The following is a 20,511-nucleotide window of genomic DNA, read 5'->3' on the forward strand; positions in this document are numbered from 1 at the left end:
AAGTACTTTGACTTCAAGGATAGTTCCCTGAAATGTATCTTGTCATTTTTTTAGGGGGTCCTTTCAACACATAAAAGTAATACCAATATAGGCCTGCAAATTCCAATTAACATACAATCATTTGAATAAAGAATATATTCATATGCAATTATTATGCATCCGTCCGTTTTGCTTTTTAATTTAACGTTGCAAACAAAAAGGTACGACTGCCTTCGCTGTTTCCCATGGAAACGTAAACACAGGCAGTGATTTGATCCGCTGGTCATCTGACCTGAAATTACAGAGGGCCTACCTACCTACCTACCTACAGTGGGGCAGACTGCTCTAAATAAATCATTTATTGCTACGCTTGCACAAAATGGACTTCAGCAATCTTAGACGCGCTTCATCTGCTGGCTACCGGCTACCGCAACGAGGTAGAGGAAGCAGGCCGATAGCAAAGCAAGCACCCGCGAACAAAAGTCTGCAGAGAGGAGAAGACACGACGCACCCGACGCGGGATGCAGAAGCGAGTGATCCGGTCCAACGAGATCAAGCGTGGAAAGAAATGGTGTGGAGAGAAAGGAGAGCAGTGCTAGAATGGTGAGTTCACTTTCATCTTGCCATTATCGAGCCATGCTTGACATCAGCCATACATTTACAGGGACAAGAATTGGAGTTTCCTGCGGAATTATGATCAGATGGTAAGTGGGTTCATTGTAACACCCAACAAAGTTGTAACACAATCATGTTTGTTGGCATTGTTCATTCTGACAGGTGTAAAAAGAAGTGAACCTGTAAGGGGTTAATACTGTTGTGGTGTTTTTCCCGTGGAATTTTATATTTGCTGCATGGTTACAGGGCGAGCTAAAGACAGAAGAACCTCCACCTGACCATTCATCGCTCTTCTCGGATTGTGCCCCCAACACAACTAACCAAATATTTGGAAAACGATTGTCGACACCACTGGGACGTGAAGTGATGAGACTAGACCGACTTTTATCCTGGTCTGCAGGGCATCACAAATGCAAACAGGATCCAGAGATGATGTCATGCTAGATAAGCCACTTCATATTTGCTCATCTTGACGCATGACTTGAACAAGTTGGGCTATTATGATCCTCGCAAACAGTTGTGTTTTGCTAGCTTTTCAACTCGCCATAACTGCATAAGCTTTATTGGTCATCAGAATGTAACTTGCATACATAGTTACAAACAACTGAATCACATAGATTATTGTTGTCGCTTTTGCTCAAATTGATGTCTTTATTGCCACACAGCTACTCCTTCTCCATGTGTGCCAAATGTTGTTCTAGGCTTTGGCATGTCTTAAGAAATCCAGAGTTTCAAATAATGATGATTGTTAGTATAGTAACAATAGATCATTTCAGACACTTGTGTTTGTGTTTATCCCAGTGCTTTACAATTGTCTAGTGTGACGCGTTGCATTCCTCATTTATTTTCTGACATTAATTTGGCATGGCCTGAATTAAATCAATAATATAATACAGTTCGTATTATGATTCATCATCTTTTGAATATGAAGTATGCGGATGTCAGCGCGTGATTGCGAGAGGAATTTAATTTGCATAAAAGAAGCGAGAGGAGTTTGTCTTCAAAATAAAAGTGTTTCGCCCAAGTTCAGTCAGAATAGTATTGTAATAAACCATGCCATATTTTATTTTGAAATGTAAAGGAAATGACGCTTTCCGAGAGAGTGAAAGCGCATCTACCAGTCCGTGGCATCCCAAGCAGTTTCTGGTTGATGCTTTATGTAGGTCAGATTTAGGAATTTCCCAATTGCAACCATTAAACAAAATGCAATCTGAAACTTTGCTACACTTCGCCAATTTTTCTACATTATTGGTGTGCATGGTGCTGAAGTTCCCACAGATCTTCGTACTGTTGCGAGCCAAATCCACAACTGGAATCAGCCTCAAAAGTCTTGTGCTCGAACTTATCGGGTAAGTCACGATAGTGAGTAATCATAGAAATGTGGTTTTCACATGGCATTATGTTTTGCGCATATTTGTGCAGAGTCCGATATTCTAAACTAAAGCGGTGCACGCTTTTATTTTGAAACAGCGCTTGTTTTGCGAGATGCTTTTAATAAGACTTAACATTGCACGCAACAGCGCATCTGTTTTCCTCACCACGTACGTAGGTATCCTCAATAAGGACTGGGCGAGATGCGGGCTATACCCTAGATTCGTCGACAGACAACCGCAGGGCTCATAGACAAACAGACATTCACTCAATGCCAATTTATAGTCTTTGGAGCACTTGGAGGAATCTCACGCAGGCCAAAACACAAAAATAATCATACAGGACATTCTTTTCAAATTTGAGATTGCAAAGAGGAGCCATAATCCCACTGTTTTATGATGAAGATTTAAAATTGCAATAAATGACTACACTAAATGAAAAGCTTTCAGATCTATCGCAAAATGATGACAACACAGTTTTAGTCATAGTCACAGTAAATATTTGCTTGCAAAATATTTGACTAAAACAGTGTAAGGAAGAACCGCTGACAGTACCCGAGTGTGCCTTCAGATGCTGCATGACAACATTTTCTTTGCCTCTAACGGCACATCATGTTGACACAAGGCATCTATTTGAGTTGTGCCTGCATGGTAGCTTGTAATCATTTGGAGGGTGTTTAAACAATATTTGAGTAAACGTAGCAGTAATGCCATCATTACAGTATGGAAAAGCAAACGGCTGTAACTGAGAGGGCCTATTTTTGCTGCTTAATGGCATATTTTAATGTTGCGCACCTTCAATAGGTGCTAGTTTCAAGTGTGGGCTTGAGTGAGCCATGCTTCATTTCCTTTAATTTCAAAGGCTTCTTTGAAAGGGGAAGTAAGGGCCTGCTTTCACTTTGCACACCGCAGTCGACATTTAACATTGCACAGAGTTACAAGTGCTGCCAACCTGACCGAGTGTGACATTTTACACTTACAATAGTTTGTTGTTTACCATCGATTGATGCCTGCATACACATCAGCACGCACGTTGCTGCTCGCTTAAGTTGACATTGTACAAATCCATTCATGTGGCTATTTGTTATCATTTTGCCTGCTTCTTTCATCAAGTAGCATCCTTTGATTTGTCATCTACTTCACAGCTACATTGTATTTATTACATACGCCATGTATTATGACTACCCAGCTCCAACATACCTGGAATATCCTATTCTCATTGCGCAAGGTGAGGCCACATTTTTTCCGTCAGTTGAAGTCTGTTGTGTTATGATTTGTCAAAAAGATTGTGTGTTTTGTCTGCTCAGATGCGGTTCTTCTGCTCCTGATTTTATTCTACAGTGGCCGGCTGCAGGACAGCCTGGTGTACGGCGTTATGTATCCTTCTGCCACTGTATATTTTGGAATTGTTTACATTTGCCTTAACGTCACACGTTCAGCTTTGTCGTGGGTTGGCGGCTCCTCACCGTGGAAAAATGGATCATCGATTTTGCAATGGTAATTACGCCTGAGATATTGTCTACTTTCACACATTGTTAATGAGATAGTATATTGTTGACCTACTTTCTTTTCTCAGAGCCTGTGCACGCTCATTAGCGCAGCCAGTAAGTTTGCCCAACTGCAGTGTCTGTGGAGGTCAAAAGACTCTGGACAGGTGAGCGCCCTCACCTGGGCGCTAGCCACCTACACATGCGCAAGTAAGGCAAAATCAATAGAGGGAGATTTTCCTTTGGAATGACATTTACGTTGATGGAATATTTGATGGCAAAACAAATCACCGTGCATCTCTTTTCAGCTCGGATTTACACCACCATAGCGACAACTGGAGACATGCAGGGTAAATCAACTTCGATCATGATCAAATAAAATATATTTTGAAAATTGCTGATCTGACTAACACCATCTCTGCTTCTGAGCGCAGTTCTGGTTCGTTTCATGGTCATGACCTTGCTAAACCTGTGGGTGCTTCTCAGCGTGCTCCATTACCGAAGAACCAGCCGCAGCTCCATCAAAGCAGACTAAGCACTTTGGAGCAATGTTACAGTGCAAGATCAAGTCTGGCAACGGGTTACAACTATGAATAGCTTTTCTGCCTGTACAATGTGCTTTTAACTCCCTTTGTTATTATTTTTCAAGAACATTCCAATGGGCAGAAAAAAAGAAAAGATGTTTTATTATGCTGTAAATAGTTTGGGAGTGAGAAAGGACAAACATGACGTTCCAGCTCAGGACAAGTGACAGTTTTTAATGTGCGTTAAGTTCTTTTCCAAACTCCATTTAAATAAACCTGAACTTTTACCGCCCTGCCTCGCAAAGCTTCTTGCTCACCGCCACATTAGGAAATTCAACATTTACAAAGATAACATTTTTTTACTGCCAGAGGGATTTTCTCCTATGTTCATTTATTTTATTTTTTTTAGAGTGTTCTTGTTCAAATACATCCTTTGTACGATGCAGTGCAGTTTAGCATCTGCGTAATACATGTAGTATATAATCACATTAATAAGTCGGGGTAGTCTTGTCTTTCAGGTGTATCTAATGTGGTCGGTGGGTGTATACTGTCATACCAATATCACAATGTTTTGTACAGTCGGCATCAAAATGATCAAATATCAGTATTGTACCTACCTTGGTACTTTAGCAGCCAATAAGATGTGAATCGGTCATCTCCTAACCTGGGATCCTGCAACCAATGAAAACATTCCATACGTTAGTCTTTTGCCAGTTTGATATCAGACTTGAGTTATTGTGTTAGATGTACCAGATGAGCTTTTTTTTTTTCTTTTCTTGCAAAAGAGCAACTATTGCACATTTAAAAGATCATGAATTTCATTAGTATCTCTGGTGAAGTTTATAGTTATTTCTATTGTGTCTACATATTTGTTTTCTGTACGATCTTAGGGAAATGTGAGGTAAGACAAGAGAAGTCTACATTTTGTTTTCAACCATGTGAAAGTGGCTGTTTGCCTGAATATTTTTTTCGTTTGGTTCATTTTCAAAATAGAGACAACCAATCAGCAGCAATCAGTGCAGTGAATAAGTGTGGCGTTAGCCACCGTACCCAAGAGTTAATTTGAGCAAATACAAACAATAACTAAGAGCCGGACGGCACATCCACATCTTTATTGTTGAAGTGGTTATTATAGAGAATTGTTTGGTAGCCAGCATGCAGTCTGGATGTGAAGCCCTTAAATATAAAGTGGACGCAGTTGTATAAATATGTGCACTGTATGACATGTAAAATATAGACGGTGTATATTTCTACGTATAAAACATGCTTGATGGTTAAAGGAGACGGCGCACACACAAATACACTCCGTGTTGCTCCACTTGCTATAAAAGCCACATCCACACGCAACTATGTGCCCAAACACTAAAGTTACTTTTAATACAAAAATATCACAGGAATTACCTTGGAAGAAAAACTCAATGCAAATAGTGCCCGCTCAGTACGTTGACTGGATTTTGCTTTTTGTTACAATTACCTCGGTTTCATACATTTGAAATGTGTGGCAGTGTGTGTGTGTATGAAAAGAAGCGGACATGCAAGGTCATTCTGTGGCTTTGGCATTAACAAAGCACTTCGGTCAAGTAAGTTTGGATCCAAGGAATACAATGCTTGTGTCTTGTCTCTGGAGCATCCCAGTTTTTACATTCAAACAACAGCAGGTGCTGAGCTTGGATCAGAAAAGCAGAGAGGGTTAGCTTGGGTTGGGTTAGGTTAGGTTAGGTTAGGTTAGGTTAGGTTAGGTTAGGTTAGGTTAGCCCATCCCTTCCCTTTCATTCAGTAAACAAACTGACAGTGCAGAGTGCTGGGATTGGATTTCTGTTGGTGTGGAACACAGGAGATGGCAATAAGCAGCACTTTGGTTGCTTCTTCAAGTTTGTGTGAGCGCCGTGGACGCGCCTGAAAGCTACGCGGAATGTTGAATGCTGCTGAGCTGCACCAACAAGCAAGGGGATTTTTATTCTCCTTCTGTGTCGTTTTCCCCACAAACCCCTTCGTTATACTGACAACAATAACACCCAAAAGTATTTTGGCCACAGTCCACAAATGAAGATGAGGGTCCTTCAATTAAGCGTCGCGGTACGCGCAGTGCATCTGGTCGCGCGGGAGCCACAAATGCCCCGAGACGCACTAAAAAGTCTGCGTCCGATGCTCCCGTGTTCCGTGGAGGCCTGCGAAATGAATTCTCGTACAGTCATTTCGAAGATGAGCTGCTGGAAGTCAAGCGGGGCGGTTCAGTGTGCTGATTGGCCAGCCGAGCTTGGCGATAAAGTCTTCATTTAAACAAGGAATGTCTTCAAGATGCACCCGCTCATCCTGCGCAAGGTTAGCTGGAGGAGACAAAAACATGGACAAGTTTTAAAAACTAGCTTTGAAGAGTCATCCCCTCAGAAAGCACTTCAGGCTGACACGTGCAAAGTGCATGTTGCCCACCACCAGCACCAGCAACACCACACCATGAGCCAAACACAAACACTGGCGAAACCATCTTGTACCATAGTCCACTGCTGGAGTCTTCTCGCATCAATTTGAAGCCATTTGATCTAGTGAATGAAACATTTTTAATGAGGCAAACGACGTGTGCCAACACACACAATTGAGCTGAGGGGAAAAAACGTCCTAAACGTAGAAAACGTTCTGACAAAACAATCTGAAAGCACAGATGTGGTGAGTGCTATTTTACTACCTGCTCTTGCTGATGGGGAGCTGTCGACTGGGTCTCCTCAAGGACTGACTGGGCTGGACTTTCATGGAAGCGCGCGGTGAGGAGCGGGAAAGGCTCTCTGGGGGCGGCGGCTTCTTGGGAATCTTCTTTACCAGGCGACTCACCCACTTCTGCTGCTCCTCCTGAGACGTGGCGAGCAGCAGCAGGTTCTTGGCCGTAGACACGTCGTAGTTGACTGAAACGACAAGGTGGTCATTTCATTTCATTTTGAATACACTTGAAAAATGAAGTTTACCTTTGCAAGGAGCGATGATCTCCTCCTTTTTGTCCATATGATCCTTGTGGCACTTGATGTGGCAGCGGCGACATTCCAAAGCAGGTGGCGGCTTGAACATGTTCCACAGTGGTTTGGTGCACGCCTCGCAGTTGGTGGGGAAGTGGTACAGGGTGGGAATGAACTCGTGGCCTTTGTGACAGATGTAGCTGGACTTTTCGCCGATTGCCAGAGGCTCCACGGGAAATTCGGGCTCCTTTTTGCTCTCCCCTTCATTGGCATAAAGAATCTGGAGAGAAGAAAGGAACCATTCAAAGTGTGTCTTTCAAGGGCACCTGTTTTATCTGTCTCATGAGTTCATTTTGAATTTTCAGCATAGCGTAGATAGAGGTACAAACAATTGCAAACCTGAAATATTCTTGGAATTTCTTTGGCATCGGCTCGGTACACGTCCGTTTGAGTGACAGGCCTCACATGGAAGAGTTTGCTGTGAAGAAGAAGAAGAAAAAATAAACATGTGACACAAGCCCCCTCTCGTAAAATAAGTTTCTGGTGTATTTGCCAAACAATTGATTCTCCCTGCAGTGCCGTACTTACTCTATATCAAGCACCATATAAGGGATGGACTGCTCTTTGTCTTGTTCGCTCTTGTAGAAGAGAATCTTCTTGCTGCTCACGACAACATACTACAGCAAGTCGGGAGAACATGGTCAAAACAAAACAAAGAACATACGTACGTACATATCAAGACATTATCCGTTTGCACGGTTTACCTTTTTTTCCCATCCAAACTTCTTGGTGTTGTTCCGCACAGGGAGGGATAGCCACCCTTCAAGCCTTGTTTCTAAGGGAAAAAGATTGGTCAAATGTACGTACGTACGTACGTACCTTATGAGGCAACAGGGATGCCATGCCGCCTTCTACTTTTTCTTTACCTGTCAAGGCGTCATCGGTGTCAAAGTCCGGACCGCTACAGACGCTGGCCGACTCAATGGACTGAACGCTGAGTGACTGAAGGAGATTCCTCAGCTGCTCGATGTCGCTGTCTTTACTGTCCAGGGCCATCTGAAGCTCAATTCGCATCTGACTCTCATCTGCCAATTGCTACCAATAAAAAGGAAACGGCACCCGCCGATCAAATACACCGCTGGAAGTGATATGAATCGGTGGGGAGCGTCGGACTCACCGCCTGCATTTCGTTGATCTCTCGTTGGTATTTGATGATGGTGCTGTTGAGTTTTTCCTTCTCCGATCTCAGCTCCAACTGCAGCTTTCGGTTCTCTTTCTCCTTTCGGCGCATATCTGTGTCATTGCCGCGGCGACTACTTCCACCACGCACCTCCTTCCTGTTCATGATCTCTGCCAGCTTGTTGACGGCCTGTAAATGGACATTTGTTTTGTTTTAATCTAACTTCTGGAATGTAACAAGCAAACACGGATTTGCACAGCTGTTGATGGACATACGTAGTTTACATCCCAAACCTGAGTTTTGAGTGTCCTCTCAGACTGCAGCTGCTTCTCAAACGTGTGCTTCATCTGATTGATCTGCTGCTCCCAATCATTTGACTTCTCCGTTTCTAGATTAAAAAAAAAAAAAAAAAGAAACAATGACAACTTGTTTCGGCAGGATTCAAGGTCAACGTTTTGATACCTTCGAGGGCCTCCTTCATTTTGTTGTTGAGCTCTTCCTTTTCATTGGCCAAGTTGGCGACATCACTGGTCAGGGTCCTATTGGCTTCTTCCAACTGTAACATCCACATGGTTTGTTATATAGTAAGCGATAGACAAAACCAAGTCACATCGTTTACCGAATTGATGGTGATGTCCTTGTCCGACAACTCCTGACGATGGCGGGCCATCATCTCTTTCAGCTCCAGCTCCTTCATGATTTTTTCCTTCTCCAGATCAGAGTATTGCTCCTCAGCGATGGAGCGAGCCAGCTGCTCTGAGTCAGCCTTAGTCAGTGTGATTTCCAGCTGGGCGGCCAGAGAATCTCTGAAAATGAAAGACTAAGCATCAGCCATCCACAAACGTACCATAGAAATACTTTTTGAACATTTATCCAGCCACCTAGAATCACTTCCTTTCGTATCTCCTTTCCTTTATATGGACTGAGTAGACTCATCACTTATGCTCTACCACTAGAGGCTGCTGTTAGCAATAGATTGTCACAAAGATCAGGCTGCAGAAAAAGTCTGGATGCCGGAGATATTTGTTTGCCATTTTGCTTGTCAGGCTTACAGAAAAAGAAAAAAAAAATGTTTTTGAAAAGTTTAAACACCTCTCTTCCTGTGCTTCCTGAAGAGACTGCTGCACTTCTTTCAAAAGTTTGTTCCTCTCATCACATTCTTCTTTTAGTTCACGAACTTGGGTCTTGTACAAAGTCTGGAAAACAAAACGCAAGGACGAATAAATGACTGCTGTACTACATACAACGCATTGCCTTCGTATGTTTTTATATGAGGTAGTATAAACTGACAGAGAAATACTGTTCAGCTTCTAACTGGTCTTGTAGTTCCTTCATTTGCCCGTCTGTGTCTTGTCTTTCTCTGTAAACAAAAGAGTGACATTATGTATCCTCTCTAGCTGTCAAAGTATCAAATGTGCATCAATAAAGAATGGACTGACTTGCGCAGCTCCTGATTCTGTTTTTCCAAGCTGCGTTTAATGTCCAGTAGGTGATTTGTTTCTTGCTTGAGCTGCTTTTCGGACGTTCGCAGGGAGTTGAGTTGTTGGTTCTGGGCCTTGAGGTCATTTTGAGTCAGGTTACGTTTCTGGGTTTCCTGCTCAATCTTCAGCGTTAGATTCTTCACCTGCAGAAAAACAAACAACAACGTTGATTTCCATCCAGGCCATAATTAACATCCGAGCGAGCAGTAAATACAAGTCAATACGGTCGGTCACTCACTTCCTCCGTGAGGTGGTCTTTGTGTCTGCGCAGCTCATCTAGCTTCTGGAGAGCTTGTTTATAGTCACAGTCCATCATACTGCTATGCTTTTCCTGTTCGAGTATCCTGTTCTCCAGCCGCAGTTTGGCAGCTCGTTCCTCTGCCAGCTTCTGCTCCATCTCTGGATTGTGTCATGGAGAGATAGTCAGGGACATTTCACAATGCTTAAATGTTTTGAAAACTACGCTAAGTGAATCGTACCCTTGGTGGACTCTGATTTTGCACCCTCGATGGTGACTTTTATCTTGTTCTTGTCGGCCAGCAGAGCCCTGGTGGCTTTATGCGAGCCCTGCTCCTGCTCCAGCTCCTGCTGCAAGACCTTGAGTTTATAGGTCAAATCGATCTCTTTGTTGCTCTTCTCCTGTGTACGAGCAAAAAGGTCTTTGAACACGCATGCCAAAGGTCGGTCGGGATGCCAAAATGACCCAATCATGGCAGGCCACAAGTCCGCAAGTAAATCTAGATAGAAAAAGTGGTGCAGTGTCTAGTTGGATGACGACATGAACCTTTTGCAAGTCAGTGAGCTTCTCTTGAAGATGCCTCTTCTCAGTCTCCATTTTGGAGAGAGCTCGTTTCTGCTGCTGTAGCTCCTCCTCAAGGCCGGAGACCCGCCCTGCGCCACAGATAAGGCCGGTTCAGATTTCAGCCAACGCACACACACACACACACACACACTCCCTACCCCGCCCGGATGGACACGCTAGGTCAAATTGTTGCATTCATCTTACGCACCCATCAAGTCACTGATGGTCTCCGAGCCTTGGCTGTGCTCCCTTCGCTCTGCTTCCAGGGCGGCCTGCAGACTGATGCATTCCTTCTCCAAGCTGAGCTTGCTGCGCTCCAGCAGACAGCATTTGTCCTGCAGCTCTCGCGTGTTCACCTCCAGCTGCTGCAGCTGTTTGCTGTTCTCCGTCTGGTTTTTACGGAGCCTGGTCGCCGACTCGGATTCGGCCCGTAGCAAGATGTTGGCTTCTTCCAACTGAGAGAGAATGATTGTGAGCTTTCCAAAACTCCTCCGAGGGTCAAAACGCCATTTTGTGTCAAGCAACTTCAAAAGGATTTTCTTCAAATGAAAAGATCAATCAATACAATGTGCGTGATAAAAGCAAACGACTGACCTGTTTCTGCAGATGAATGTTCTTCTCATTGGAAATGTGCGAATTCTGATTCCTTTTTTTTAAGTCGTCGAGCTGATCGCGTAGGTTGTTAACTGTAAAACAAGGTACAACCAAAAAGGGTATCCATAATATTACGTCAATCCATGTTCCATCAACTCAAAAGCTCCTCGTGAAAAATATATATTGTTTTTGAATTCAATTTTCTTACAATATTCTTCTTGAATTTTTTATGGTTGCATTTGACATACGTAAGCATTAGATTTATTCAAGGATTACCTTCAACGAGGGTCCAAAAATGGTAATGCCAATGAGCTGAATGTGTGCAATCACCTTCATTTTCCAGACAGCGTTTCCTGTCAGCTTCGCTCTCAGCCTTGCGGTGGCTCTCCAGGCTCTTGTGCTGCAGAAGGGCCTTCTCCCTTTCCAGCTGCCTCAGGCTGGACTCCAAATTCTTCCTGCCGCTCACCTGAATTCAGGCATTTCATACCTTGTCAAACCTTTTACAGTCCTGTCATCAGTTTATCACCACTTAGATTGGGTCTTTAACACAAGTCGGACATTTTATGTGGTTCAACTGAGACATAGTAACTACAAAAAGCCATCAAAATTTAAGAGTGTAAAAGTTAACTATGGTGCAGAAAAAAAAACTGGAACCATCAATATCTTGCAACACAAAATGTGCCTGAGCAGCAGAGATTTACTGGCAGTTATTGTTCTACCTCATCTTCGAGTTCTTTGGAAACTTTATCCAGACGACTTGTGGCAGCTCTGAGGAGTTACAGATAAATCATTAGAAGAAACATCAACGATCCAGCTTTTATTGAGCTTCAGCAGAGCTTTGTGTACCTGAATTTGTGCTCCAGATCATCTTTGGCTTGTTTCTCATTATTCAACTGCACTTCCAAATGGCCAAGCTTCTTCTGTAATGCTACTGACTGAAAAGAATGGGAGAAATTGAATTTAACAAAAATCAACGTTGTTAATATAAAATATCTCCATTATTTATGTACAGGTAATGCTGCAACGTGGGTTTTATTAATGAGGATCAGCCTGAAGAGGGTGAATTGACTTACCTCTCCCTTGGAATTATCATTCATAGACGAGGAGTTGTTGGGAGCAGTTAGTAGCCTAAATAATGAAGCAAAACATACAAGTCAATTGAAATGACTGCTACTACTACAAGCCAGCGCTCCCAAAAAGCATCATCTCATCTCATCTCATCTCATCTCATCTCATCTCATCTCATCTCATCTCTTACTGGTCTTCTTTGAAGTAGGTGAATCCCACAAAGGGGAGCTGATTTCCAACAAAAGCTTTGGGTGTGGGGAAAGTCTCCACATCTCCTTTGTCATCCTCAATCTCATCAAAGTTACTGGTGTCGATGTCACTACTCAGCTCTGGGACCACGGGTGCAACAGCTGAGAAGAAGGAAAAAAAAAAAAATAAAAAAAAAAATAAAAGGTCATAAACAATAAACTTGGACGTTCATGTTTATCTGTAGAGACACTAACTTTCTCTGATGGTGTCAAAGTTCCACTGGTCATTCCTGAAGAATGGGTGTCGCTTGATCTCCTCCACGCCGTTCTGTCCTAATCGAACCTCCCTTAAAAAAAAAAAAAAGGGAGACCGCACCCTGATTACCTTCGTCAACTAATCCCATTCTGCTGTATTGATCATTTGACATTTTTGGAAGAAGCAGTAAGATGTGCCTGAGGCAAAAATGTTCATCCGCTGTTCAAGATGATGAGGATAATATGCTGGCTGGTTGCAGTGGAAGGGTGTGGAATGAAGGAAAAAGATTCTAATCACTCAACACAATCTCCAGGCAGAGAGCTTCTTCAATTTGGGTCTCCCCAGTCTGAGATAACAACGCTCACACCCAAAATCATATTAGAGGCGGAGCAAAAGAGAAGAGGATTTACGTATTCATTTCCATACCTGTCCGTCAAGAAGGCGCAGATGATATTCTTTGCATCTTTGGAGATCTCCACGTCATCAGGGAAGTTGAGGGAGTTTTTATGATCCATGATCTTACTGTAGGTTCCCACCAGAGAGTCAGCATAGAATGGCGTGTCACCTGAAATCATTTCATAAGCGAGTGACTTTCTTATTGGAGGAAAACATGCTGAAAGAGGAAAGGGGAAAAGAAAAAACAACCCTGACCAACAAGCATTTCAAAGATGAACACCCCAACAGACCACCAGTCGCACTCTCTGCCATAACAGCCGTCGCCTCCCTGGGATTTCAGCACCTCAGGTGAGATGTAGTCAGGGGTTCCAACTGCTGTGTCACAACGCACCATACCGGTCTGGGACACGAGCCAAAATGGAAACATTCAACACAGTTTAACAAGTGCACCGTAAAAGTCATCATCTCAATGTTATGTATCCTTGCCAAGAAATAGGACAAAGTCGATCGACCCAAACAACGACTTGGACACATTGGAAATGCTCACACGGGATGTTATCTTACTGCGGAGGACTTCGAAAAGAATGTATGCGTCTTTGCCAAGGGCCAAACTCACAGAGTCCATCTTCATGCATGTGCCAAAGTCAGCCAGTTTCAGGTGTCCTTGTCTGTCAAGCAACATGTTGTCTGGCTTGACGTCGCGGTGGATGAAGCCCATGGAGTGAATGGCATCCAAGGCCATCACCACCTCTGCCGTGTAAAACTTGGCCCATTTCTCTGGCACGTCGTAGGTACTGGTGAGGTTGACTAGGTCACCTCCTGGCATATACTCCATCACCATGTAGAGGTAGTGCTCATCTTGGAAGGCACAGCACAACTGATCAAACAAACAGGACAAGCTCCTTTATAGATCCTTACACAGCAAGCATCAGAAAGAACAAAAAATGGCTGTCAAAGTACATCTGGTTGGCCAAAACGTCCTACCTGCACCACCCATGGACTGTTGGCAAAGGCCATGATGTCCCTTTCTTCCCAGAAGAAGGCAGAGTCTGAGCGTTTGATCATCTCAAACTTGCTTAGAAGCTTCATAGCGTAGACTTTCTGAGAGGCTTTGTGCCTCACCTGAATGACGGCGGGACGCACAGTTTGGAAATTGGAAATGGGGCCGCCCGGTAGCAAATTCCATTGAAATCAAACGTGGATTTAACGTGGGCCCTACTCACCAGCTGAACCTCACCAAAAGCTCCTCGGCCAATCACTTTCACTCTATCAAAGTCGTCCGACTTCATTTGGAGATCTCGAGCTTGTCTTATGACGCTCTCATCTGAGGAAGAAAAAAAAATGTCATGGGTAATATCAATATATCAGGAACATAAAATTGTGTCCAAAATCAAACCACTTCTCCACTACTTACATCTGTTTAAGAAGGTGTCAATGTTTTTATTCTTGCGAAGTGCAGGGTAGTCCAAATCTAAGACCACAGCATTTAAGGAGTCCTGGGAGGGCAGGGGGGAAAAGACAAACTCGAGTTAAAGCAACCAAAGGGAACACAGATGATTCCAACATCTACTCCAAAACAAATGACAATATGCCAAGATACTACATTGTTATGGAAGAAGAAGAGCACAAATAATAAATGTTCGATAGCATTGAAATAAGTATCTGCTGTATATTTTATGCTTAGTAGATCAATATGTCTTATCTTCCTCTCTCTCCTCTTGCTCTTTGAAGCATTTGCCGCACGGCAGTGTGCGGCGACCAGCTAACGACACTCTTGATTCAGCAGCAGCTCAACAGCGCTTCCCCATTAAAGGACTAACCTCACACAAAGCTACTATTTAAGGGAAAAAAATACACAAGCAGGGGGTGGGGAAGGGCACATGAGGAGAAGGGCTGCCGGCCGACCGGCCGGCCGGCCAAGGGGGTGCACGTCCAAATGCATGCACTCGAATCTCCCAAAAAGCAATCCAGGAAATGATCCACCCCTCCTCCCCCGTGTTTGGTCAGATAATTTCACTATGACATAAAGACTTCATGTCCCTCTGTGCAACTCATTTCCTCTGTGGCTGCAGAAATGTTCGAATAGTCGCAGGCGGTTACAGTTGCACACTTGCTTCTGTGGTTACTTTGCAATTTGGTGGGTCCCAATTAGGAAATACAGAGAGCAAAAGATAAGACGTTCTATTGAAAGGTTTAGCCTAACATGCTTTTCGTTAAATTGATCGTATTTTAAATTTGTCATTTGTGATAATATTATTGGCCACACACCCACTTCTTTCTCAGTGCATCAGAAGCAATACAGTGATACATAACTTTTTAGAACTGATCATCCTAAAAATAATTCTATTCATAGTTTAGCCTATGAAACTGGTATCAACTGGTTGCGCTATCTATAACATAACGGTGACTGCTGCCATTTTTCTTTTAAATCCCTATGGAGTCACATTTACAAAAAACACATCCATTCGATGCTTTAAGTGTCACAATAAAGTTAAGTTGCTCGAATTTCCTGCCATTAGTGAACAGTAACAGAAAACAAGAGCCAAGAGGCCATTTGTCAGCTACTTAGTCAAACAGCCACACATCAATAATCGACTGACAAGTGTTGGAGGATGTGCAAAGATGAAATGGACAATTTGCACTTTTTTTCTTGGATGCGCTAAAGATAATGTCTGGTCTTCTTTCAAAAGATGCTACTCTGCCTCTAATGTTTGACTAATGTGCGGATCTCTACCAAACTGTGAATTCTGGATGGTTGCTTGGCAACTACAGCAAAAGTGTTTAGCGCTCCATTTTATACGACAAAGTCGTTTTGGCAATATCAAGCGCTGATTTTTGCCACTTCAATATGCCTTTGTCAAAAGAACTCAACTGATGTTTGATGTTGACCGTTCCAGAGAAGCAGGCTGCTTGGCCGTGTGCATTCTGTCTCATCATGGAGCAAACACAATAGTATGAACTATGAATGTCCTTGTTTTGATTGAATTCCACATGTTTGGCTGGACTGGGCTGGGCTGGGTTGGGCTTGGCTTGGCATGGCCAACAGACAACAACAGCAGGAATCCGTCCATCCGTCTGTCCGTCCGTCCGTCCGTCCGTCCGTCCGTCCGTCCATCCATCCATCCATCCATCCATCCATCCATCCATCCATCCATCCATCAGGCCAGCACAGTAATGCGCCCACAGGGACGGACGGTAGCGGCACCGGATTTGAATGTCCCATGCTCCGGTGCCCTGTGCATTTTTGGCACCAAGGATTTATTTATTAATATAGTCCAGTCAACTGAGGAATGCGCTAGAAAAATATAGCAAGGGTGAGGCGCTGAGTGCCCACAGTGCAAACTTGAATGGCTGGAGTGGGGAGGGACATCATTTCAACTCCTACTGCCTTTTCAAATAGTACGTATCTTGTGACAACAGCAAGTATTGCGTCATAATTGTGTCTGTTTTGGTTTCAAGCAGCCGTACGTGTGTTTCCAGCCAGGGTCAGTCTGTTTTGTTGACATTCTTGCTCTTTGCACAACTGTTCATTTACGAGCTGTAGGCCCATGTTTTCCTGCCAAAGTAAACCTGTTTTACTTTACATGTGTTATTTGCATAGCTTTCATTAATAAAATGGAAGCTATTTGTATGATTTAATAAATGTGGAAATACTTTTGTACTCCTCTTTATATAGTATTTCTGTTATTTGCACAGCTGTGCTTAGTTGAGCAGGAAGTGTAACACGCCGTGTTTTGTTTCAACTAAACGCTTTGCACGTTTTGTTTAAAATACAAATATACGTATCGTATCATCGCTGTTCGGCCTAAAAAGAGCGGGATGTCACTTTTGGTCCATATCGCCCAAGGTTGACCTATATTCTATGGCGCTCATTATATTTTTATTTCTTGGCCATAGCAATGTCGCCAGCCTCCTGCCATGGCAACACAACAGAGAGACAGGATTATTTCATTTGCCGTAATGCATTGCGTCTGTTTACCGACACAATCTTTTGTTTGGCTTTGGAAGAAAGGGAGACGTGACAATAAATATCTGTTCAATTGTGTTGTTGCTGCTGCTGCTGTTGCAATGAATGCAAAGTGCGCATTCATAAGCACACAACGGTGGATATAACATACACGTACTGTATGTGTGTTGGCGTAAGAAAAAAAGATGTGCGCGTGGGAGGTTGTGTCTCAACAGAAGGTTGACTGAGCTGAAGCGAGATGGAGAGCGAGTGTTATGTGTGGGAGCCTCCTGTTCTCTTCTCCGCTCTGCTCTCGCACGCACGCACGCACACCCTCATCCAACTAAAAATACACCAAGCTGGAAAACTCTTGAACACATCCACAAGATAAGCCATTTGCAAATCCAAGAACAACAACAAAAAGCGCAGCTACATTCAAATGACAGATCACTTTTATTAGTGCACTCTGACTTTGGAGGAAACGTCCAAATTCAAGAAAGGTTTCTAATAGAACCAGAATCTTTCATGCTAAAGAGGCCTAACCAGTCGGCTCCCCAGAGGAGGTACTGAGTAGAGAGACTGGCTTGTTTTGCAAAAAGGGGAAGAAAAAAAAAAAAAAAAAAGATTGACCTGAGCCACCATCCCGAGTGCCTTATAAGGAAGTGTTTCTTCCCAGCGAGCACACTGATACCGGTGCCGGCCGTTGTTGCTCGTCTGAGAACAACTCAACTACACTCCCGACCGAGACAAAGCCCATGCTTTGCTTTACTTTTAGTGTCAGGGTGAGGTGAGACAATCCACACCTCTTTAAACGCTCAAATTGTTCTTTATGGGGTGTGCAAAGTGGCGGAGCGGCAGTGAAGAGGAAATGCTGCAATAGAACAAGACATTCACGTTCGTGTGGCCAAAATAGGGAGCAAGAAAAATGACAAAAGGCTATTAGAGACAGGGAAAGATACTATAAACCAATGACAACCAAATAATACTCAAATGTCATTTGTGGGGATTTTGAGCCCCATGTGCAGTATACTTACCAACTATTTACCCAATGAGGTCATTTCCAGAAAAATCTGGTAGGAGGCGAGAATCCCTTGTTTTTTAGTGTTGCAGTAAAGAATTAAAGTGCCTCACTTTGCCTGAATAAAAACAAAAAAGGGCCCCGTGCTAGATGAGGAATATTAAAAGGGGCAAAGTGGTGCTTTTTAAGATCGAAATGACATTGTGTTTGTCTTGCAGCAGATCCACTTAAGGAGCTCAGCAATTCAAATGCAGCGTCACTTAAAACGGCTCGACTGAGTTATCTTGCGAGTCATGAACGGAGATTTGAGGATACAACATTAATCTTTTGAGGAAGCACCACTAATCCAATAATTGCTGTAAAGTGGAACCTCAAAATGAAGTCAGATATTCAACAAAGTATTAGGGGGGAAAATATGACTCAAAAGTCGCACCAAATGTTTGTGGTTAAACCGCCAGCCTGCATGAGATCAAGCGAGACCTCACGTACCTCGGCAGGAGCCTTCGGATCAGAAAGACACATTTATTGTTTGTTTGTGTGCGCGTCAGATCAGATCAGTGAGCAGGTGCTGCCGATGCAGAACAGGTAGGGGTGTGCATCTCTCCAATAAAAGATGATTCCATATAGCACTATAGCACCCAGGCTCCACTTATTTAATACAGGGGACTGTCAATCTCCTGCAAGTGCATTCACTGCAGTTTGCTCATCACAGTTACGTATTTGCAATGATTTTTTAAACCGACTGAGCCTGTCCTGCGTCATGGAAGTCACCCAAGGATGCTTGTTGTGATCAGACTACGACCCTAACCAGCATTCTCTCCACAAAGACCATTTTAAATGGTTTCTCTCATCTGTTCAAGCAGGAGGACAACAGCAGTGACCAACAGTTACAGATTAGTCCCCATAAAAACCTTAACTGGTACATTCTCCACAAATTAATCCTAATCTGCAGACACCACAGACTCCCCCCAAAGTGCCCGCCCGATCTGCGGTGCGGTGGGTTTTAACTCTTAAGCGGGCCTTCCCTAATGTAGCCAGCCCCTTCCTTCTGTTGCAGTTTCAATCGAATACGTTGTAATGGCGAGAGATCTGATTACAGGACGGACTGGAAAATGTTGTTGTACGTCGGGACAAAGTGAGGGAGGACGGACGCACAAGCAAGCAAGCACCAGCAGCAGCAGCAGCAGCAGCAGCCTCCCTAATAACAAAGGAAGAGGTCAAGGTGGCCAATAATATATAAAGCCCCATACATCCCATCCCATCCCAAAAGCACAAGTTGTCGTTTCAAGGAAGGAGCAGCCACCACGACATTCGTAAATAATGCAGACGATGTGTTCCACTTGACTTACCAGCAAACTTTCCAGGTTCAACGCAGACCTCGGGTTTCTCATCAGGTCCTGCAACTTCTTCAAGCGGCTTTCCATCCTCTTCTCGGCGCCTTGAGACATGTCTGCGGTGTCCCTCGTCAAACTTCTTGTTTTGATCCCCGATTGCTTGGCTTTACATGGGAAACTTGCTTGTTCGGGCCTAGCGGGGCAGCCTCGGGGCTCCCAGCCCACCCAGATCGTCTCCGACGGGAAAAGAGTGCACCAACGAGGGGAAAATACTCCTCAAGCGATGAAACTTGCCGAAATGTGTAGAGGCCCCTTACCAACGAGAGCGACGTTCGACTTTCAAGGGGCGAAGAGAACGTTCCACATTCCATCTCATCTCCCGTTCGGTGGGAGATGCATGTTTTAACTTTGAATTTATTTGGAGATAACAACAACAGCAGCAGCAGCAGCAGGAGCAGCAACAAGCACTGGGCGCCCCGCAGCAGGGCGTTTTCTTTGGCTCTCTCGCCTCCCCTTCCCCCTTTTTGGAACGTCTGCAAATGCTTCGGATTTTCCTCTCCAAAATGCCACTTCACTTCAGCCCGTGCAAGAAAGAGCTTTGCAGACACTTGGTGTCAAAGTTCTTCCTCGATGATGCCACAAGTGTTATGAAGGGACAAGGAGAAGCCCGCGCTCAATTTTTAACGGGCACGCGCTCTCTTCCTGGGTTCTCGCTTACATTTTCCACCGCTTTCCAAAAGTCCGGACCGTTGGTTTGGTCGTGGAAAAAAAAATCCTTGTTTGCTTGGAAGAAAAGTCCCAGCTCTAAAGCAGTCCCTCACGATTCACGAACATCGACACAACACTCATGCAAACACGCACGCGCTCTGGGATCTGGCTCCTCCCATTGACAGAAAGAACTCCATTTCCCATGATTCACCAGTCCTCTCTCTGCACTTCAACTTATCTCCTAATTAACTTTGTTTAGAAAGTCACATATTGCTTTTTTAAAAATAATGGATTTATTTATTTATTTATTTATTTATTTATTTATTTACTTACTTACTTACTTACTTACTTACTTACTTACTTACTTACTTACTTACTTACTTACTTACTTCCTTGCTTATTTATTTATTTAACTGACAGAGCTTTTATCTTTTCAAAACATATTCATAGTTACGTTTTAATGAAGTCTGGTGTAACAGTAGTGGTTATAGGCTACATATTAGGACTGTAGCCTCTGCACATTTTTGTTCTCTTTGTCAAATATTTGCAGAGGTATTTCAGTTCAGAATTGTGCTGTGCTGTATCCTTACAGAAGCCACACGATGGCGCTAAAATGCTGC

General features: G+C 43.6%; 3 protein-coding genes across 5 annotated transcripts; 2 read left to right on the forward strand and 1 right to left on the reverse strand.

Moving 5' to 3' along the window:
* Positions 1 to 112: 112 nt before the first annotated feature.
* Positions 113 to 1,489, forward strand: cimip5 (ciliary microtubule inner protein 5). Its single transcript, XM_049741222.2, has 3 exons — positions 113 to 582; positions 644 to 683; positions 841 to 1,489. The coding sequence occupies exons 1-3, from the start codon at positions 359 to 361 to the stop codon at positions 1,036 to 1,038; spliced, it is 462 nt and encodes a 153-aa protein (XP_049597179.1). The 5' UTR covers positions 113 to 358; the 3' UTR covers positions 1,039 to 1,489.
* Positions 1,490 to 1,672: 183 nt separating this feature from the next.
* On the forward strand, positions 1,673 to 4,267 carry slc66a3 (solute carrier family 66 member 3). The gene is made up of 7 exons (XM_049741218.2): positions 1,673 to 1,943; positions 3,110 to 3,192; positions 3,272 to 3,341; positions 3,404 to 3,461; positions 3,541 to 3,661; positions 3,760 to 3,801; positions 3,886 to 4,267. The coding sequence occupies exons 1-7, from the start codon at positions 1,798 to 1,800 to the stop codon at positions 3,984 to 3,986; spliced, it is 621 nt and encodes a 206-aa protein (XP_049597175.1). The 5' UTR covers positions 1,673 to 1,797; the 3' UTR covers positions 3,987 to 4,267.
* Positions 4,268 to 5,072: 805 nt separating this feature from the next.
* Positions 5,073 to 20,066, reverse strand: rock2a (rho-associated, coiled-coil containing protein kinase 2a). Of its 3 annotated transcripts, XM_049741162.2 has the most exons (33): positions 19,199 to 20,066; positions 14,300 to 14,381; positions 14,109 to 14,209; positions 13,870 to 14,007; positions 13,502 to 13,762; positions 13,141 to 13,285; positions 12,916 to 13,054; positions 12,489 to 12,580; positions 12,236 to 12,395; positions 12,051 to 12,105; positions 11,824 to 11,912; positions 11,697 to 11,745; positions 11,308 to 11,443; positions 10,978 to 11,069; positions 10,592 to 10,838; positions 10,366 to 10,472; positions 10,061 to 10,220; positions 9,820 to 9,980; positions 9,540 to 9,724; positions 9,391 to 9,460; positions 9,193 to 9,296; positions 8,720 to 8,906; positions 8,563 to 8,656; positions 8,394 to 8,488; positions 8,098 to 8,289; positions 7,847 to 8,015; positions 7,685 to 7,755; positions 7,509 to 7,597; positions 7,320 to 7,398; positions 6,933 to 7,200; positions 6,659 to 6,872; positions 6,468 to 6,515; positions 5,073 to 6,302 (listed from the first exon to the last, which is right to left on the reverse strand). In XM_049741162.2, the coding sequence occupies exons 1-33, from the start codon at positions 19,295 to 19,297 to the stop codon at positions 6,299 to 6,301; spliced, it is 4,182 nt and encodes a 1,393-aa protein (XP_049597119.1). In that variant the 5' UTR covers positions 19,298 to 20,066; the 3' UTR covers positions 5,073 to 6,298. The 3 variants fall into 3 exon arrangements, with proteins under 3 accessions (XP_049597119.1, XP_049597120.1, XP_049597121.1); XM_049741163.2 differs by lacking the exon at positions 6,468 to 6,515; XM_049741164.1 differs by lacking the exons at positions 14,300 to 14,381; positions 19,199 to 20,066 and having other exon boundaries at positions 13,502 to 13,743.
* Positions 20,067 to 20,511: the final 445 nt, after the last annotated feature.

This window comes from Syngnathus scovelli, chromosome 14 (assembly GCF_024217435.2).
Source record: "Syngnathus scovelli strain Florida chromosome 14, RoL_Ssco_1.2, whole genome shotgun sequence".
In the NCBI taxonomy this organism is placed as follows: domain Eukaryota; kingdom Metazoa; phylum Chordata; class Actinopteri; order Syngnathiformes; family Syngnathidae; genus Syngnathus; species Syngnathus scovelli.

What these genes read in the sequence shown, in the direction of transcription:
- rock2a (XM_049741162.2), bottom strand. Translation starts at nt 19,297, where the DNA reads ATGTCTCAAGGCGCCGAGAAGAGGATGGAAAGCCGCTTGAAGAAGTTG. An exon ending in ACAGTCCATGGGTGGTGCAG is followed by an intron (nt 13,763 to 13,869) that starts GTAGGACGTTTT and finishes TTGTTTGATCAG; the next exon opens with TTGTGCTGTGCCTTCCAAGA. An exon ending in AAGCTGAACAGTATTTCTCT is followed by an intron (nt 9,297 to 9,390) that starts GTCAGTTTATAC and finishes TTTGTTTTCCAG; the next exon opens with ACTTTGTACAAGACCCAAGT.
- cimip5 (XM_049741222.2), top strand. Translation starts at nt 359, where the DNA reads ATGGACTTCAGCAATCTTAGACGCGCTTCATCTGCTGGCTACCGGCTA. An exon ending in AGGAGAGCAGTGCTAGAATG is followed by an intron (nt 583 to 643) that starts GTGAGTTCACTT and finishes ATACATTTACAG; the next exon opens with GGACAAGAATTGGAGTTTCC. An exon ending in TGCGGAATTATGATCAGATG is followed by an intron (nt 684 to 840) that starts GTAAGTGGGTTC and finishes GCATGGTTACAG; the next exon opens with GGCGAGCTAAAGACAGAAGA.
- slc66a3 (XM_049741218.2), top strand. Translation starts at nt 1,798, where the DNA reads ATGCAATCTGAAACTTTGCTACACTTCGCCAATTTTTCTACATTATTG. An exon ending in GGATCATCGATTTTGCAATG is followed by an intron (nt 3,462 to 3,540) that starts GTAATTACGCCT and finishes TTCTTTTCTCAG; the next exon opens with AGCCTGTGCACGCTCATTAG. An exon ending in AGCCACCTACACATGCGCAA is followed by an intron (nt 3,662 to 3,759) that starts GTAAGGCAAAAT and finishes ATCTCTTTTCAG; the next exon opens with CTCGGATTTACACCACCATA.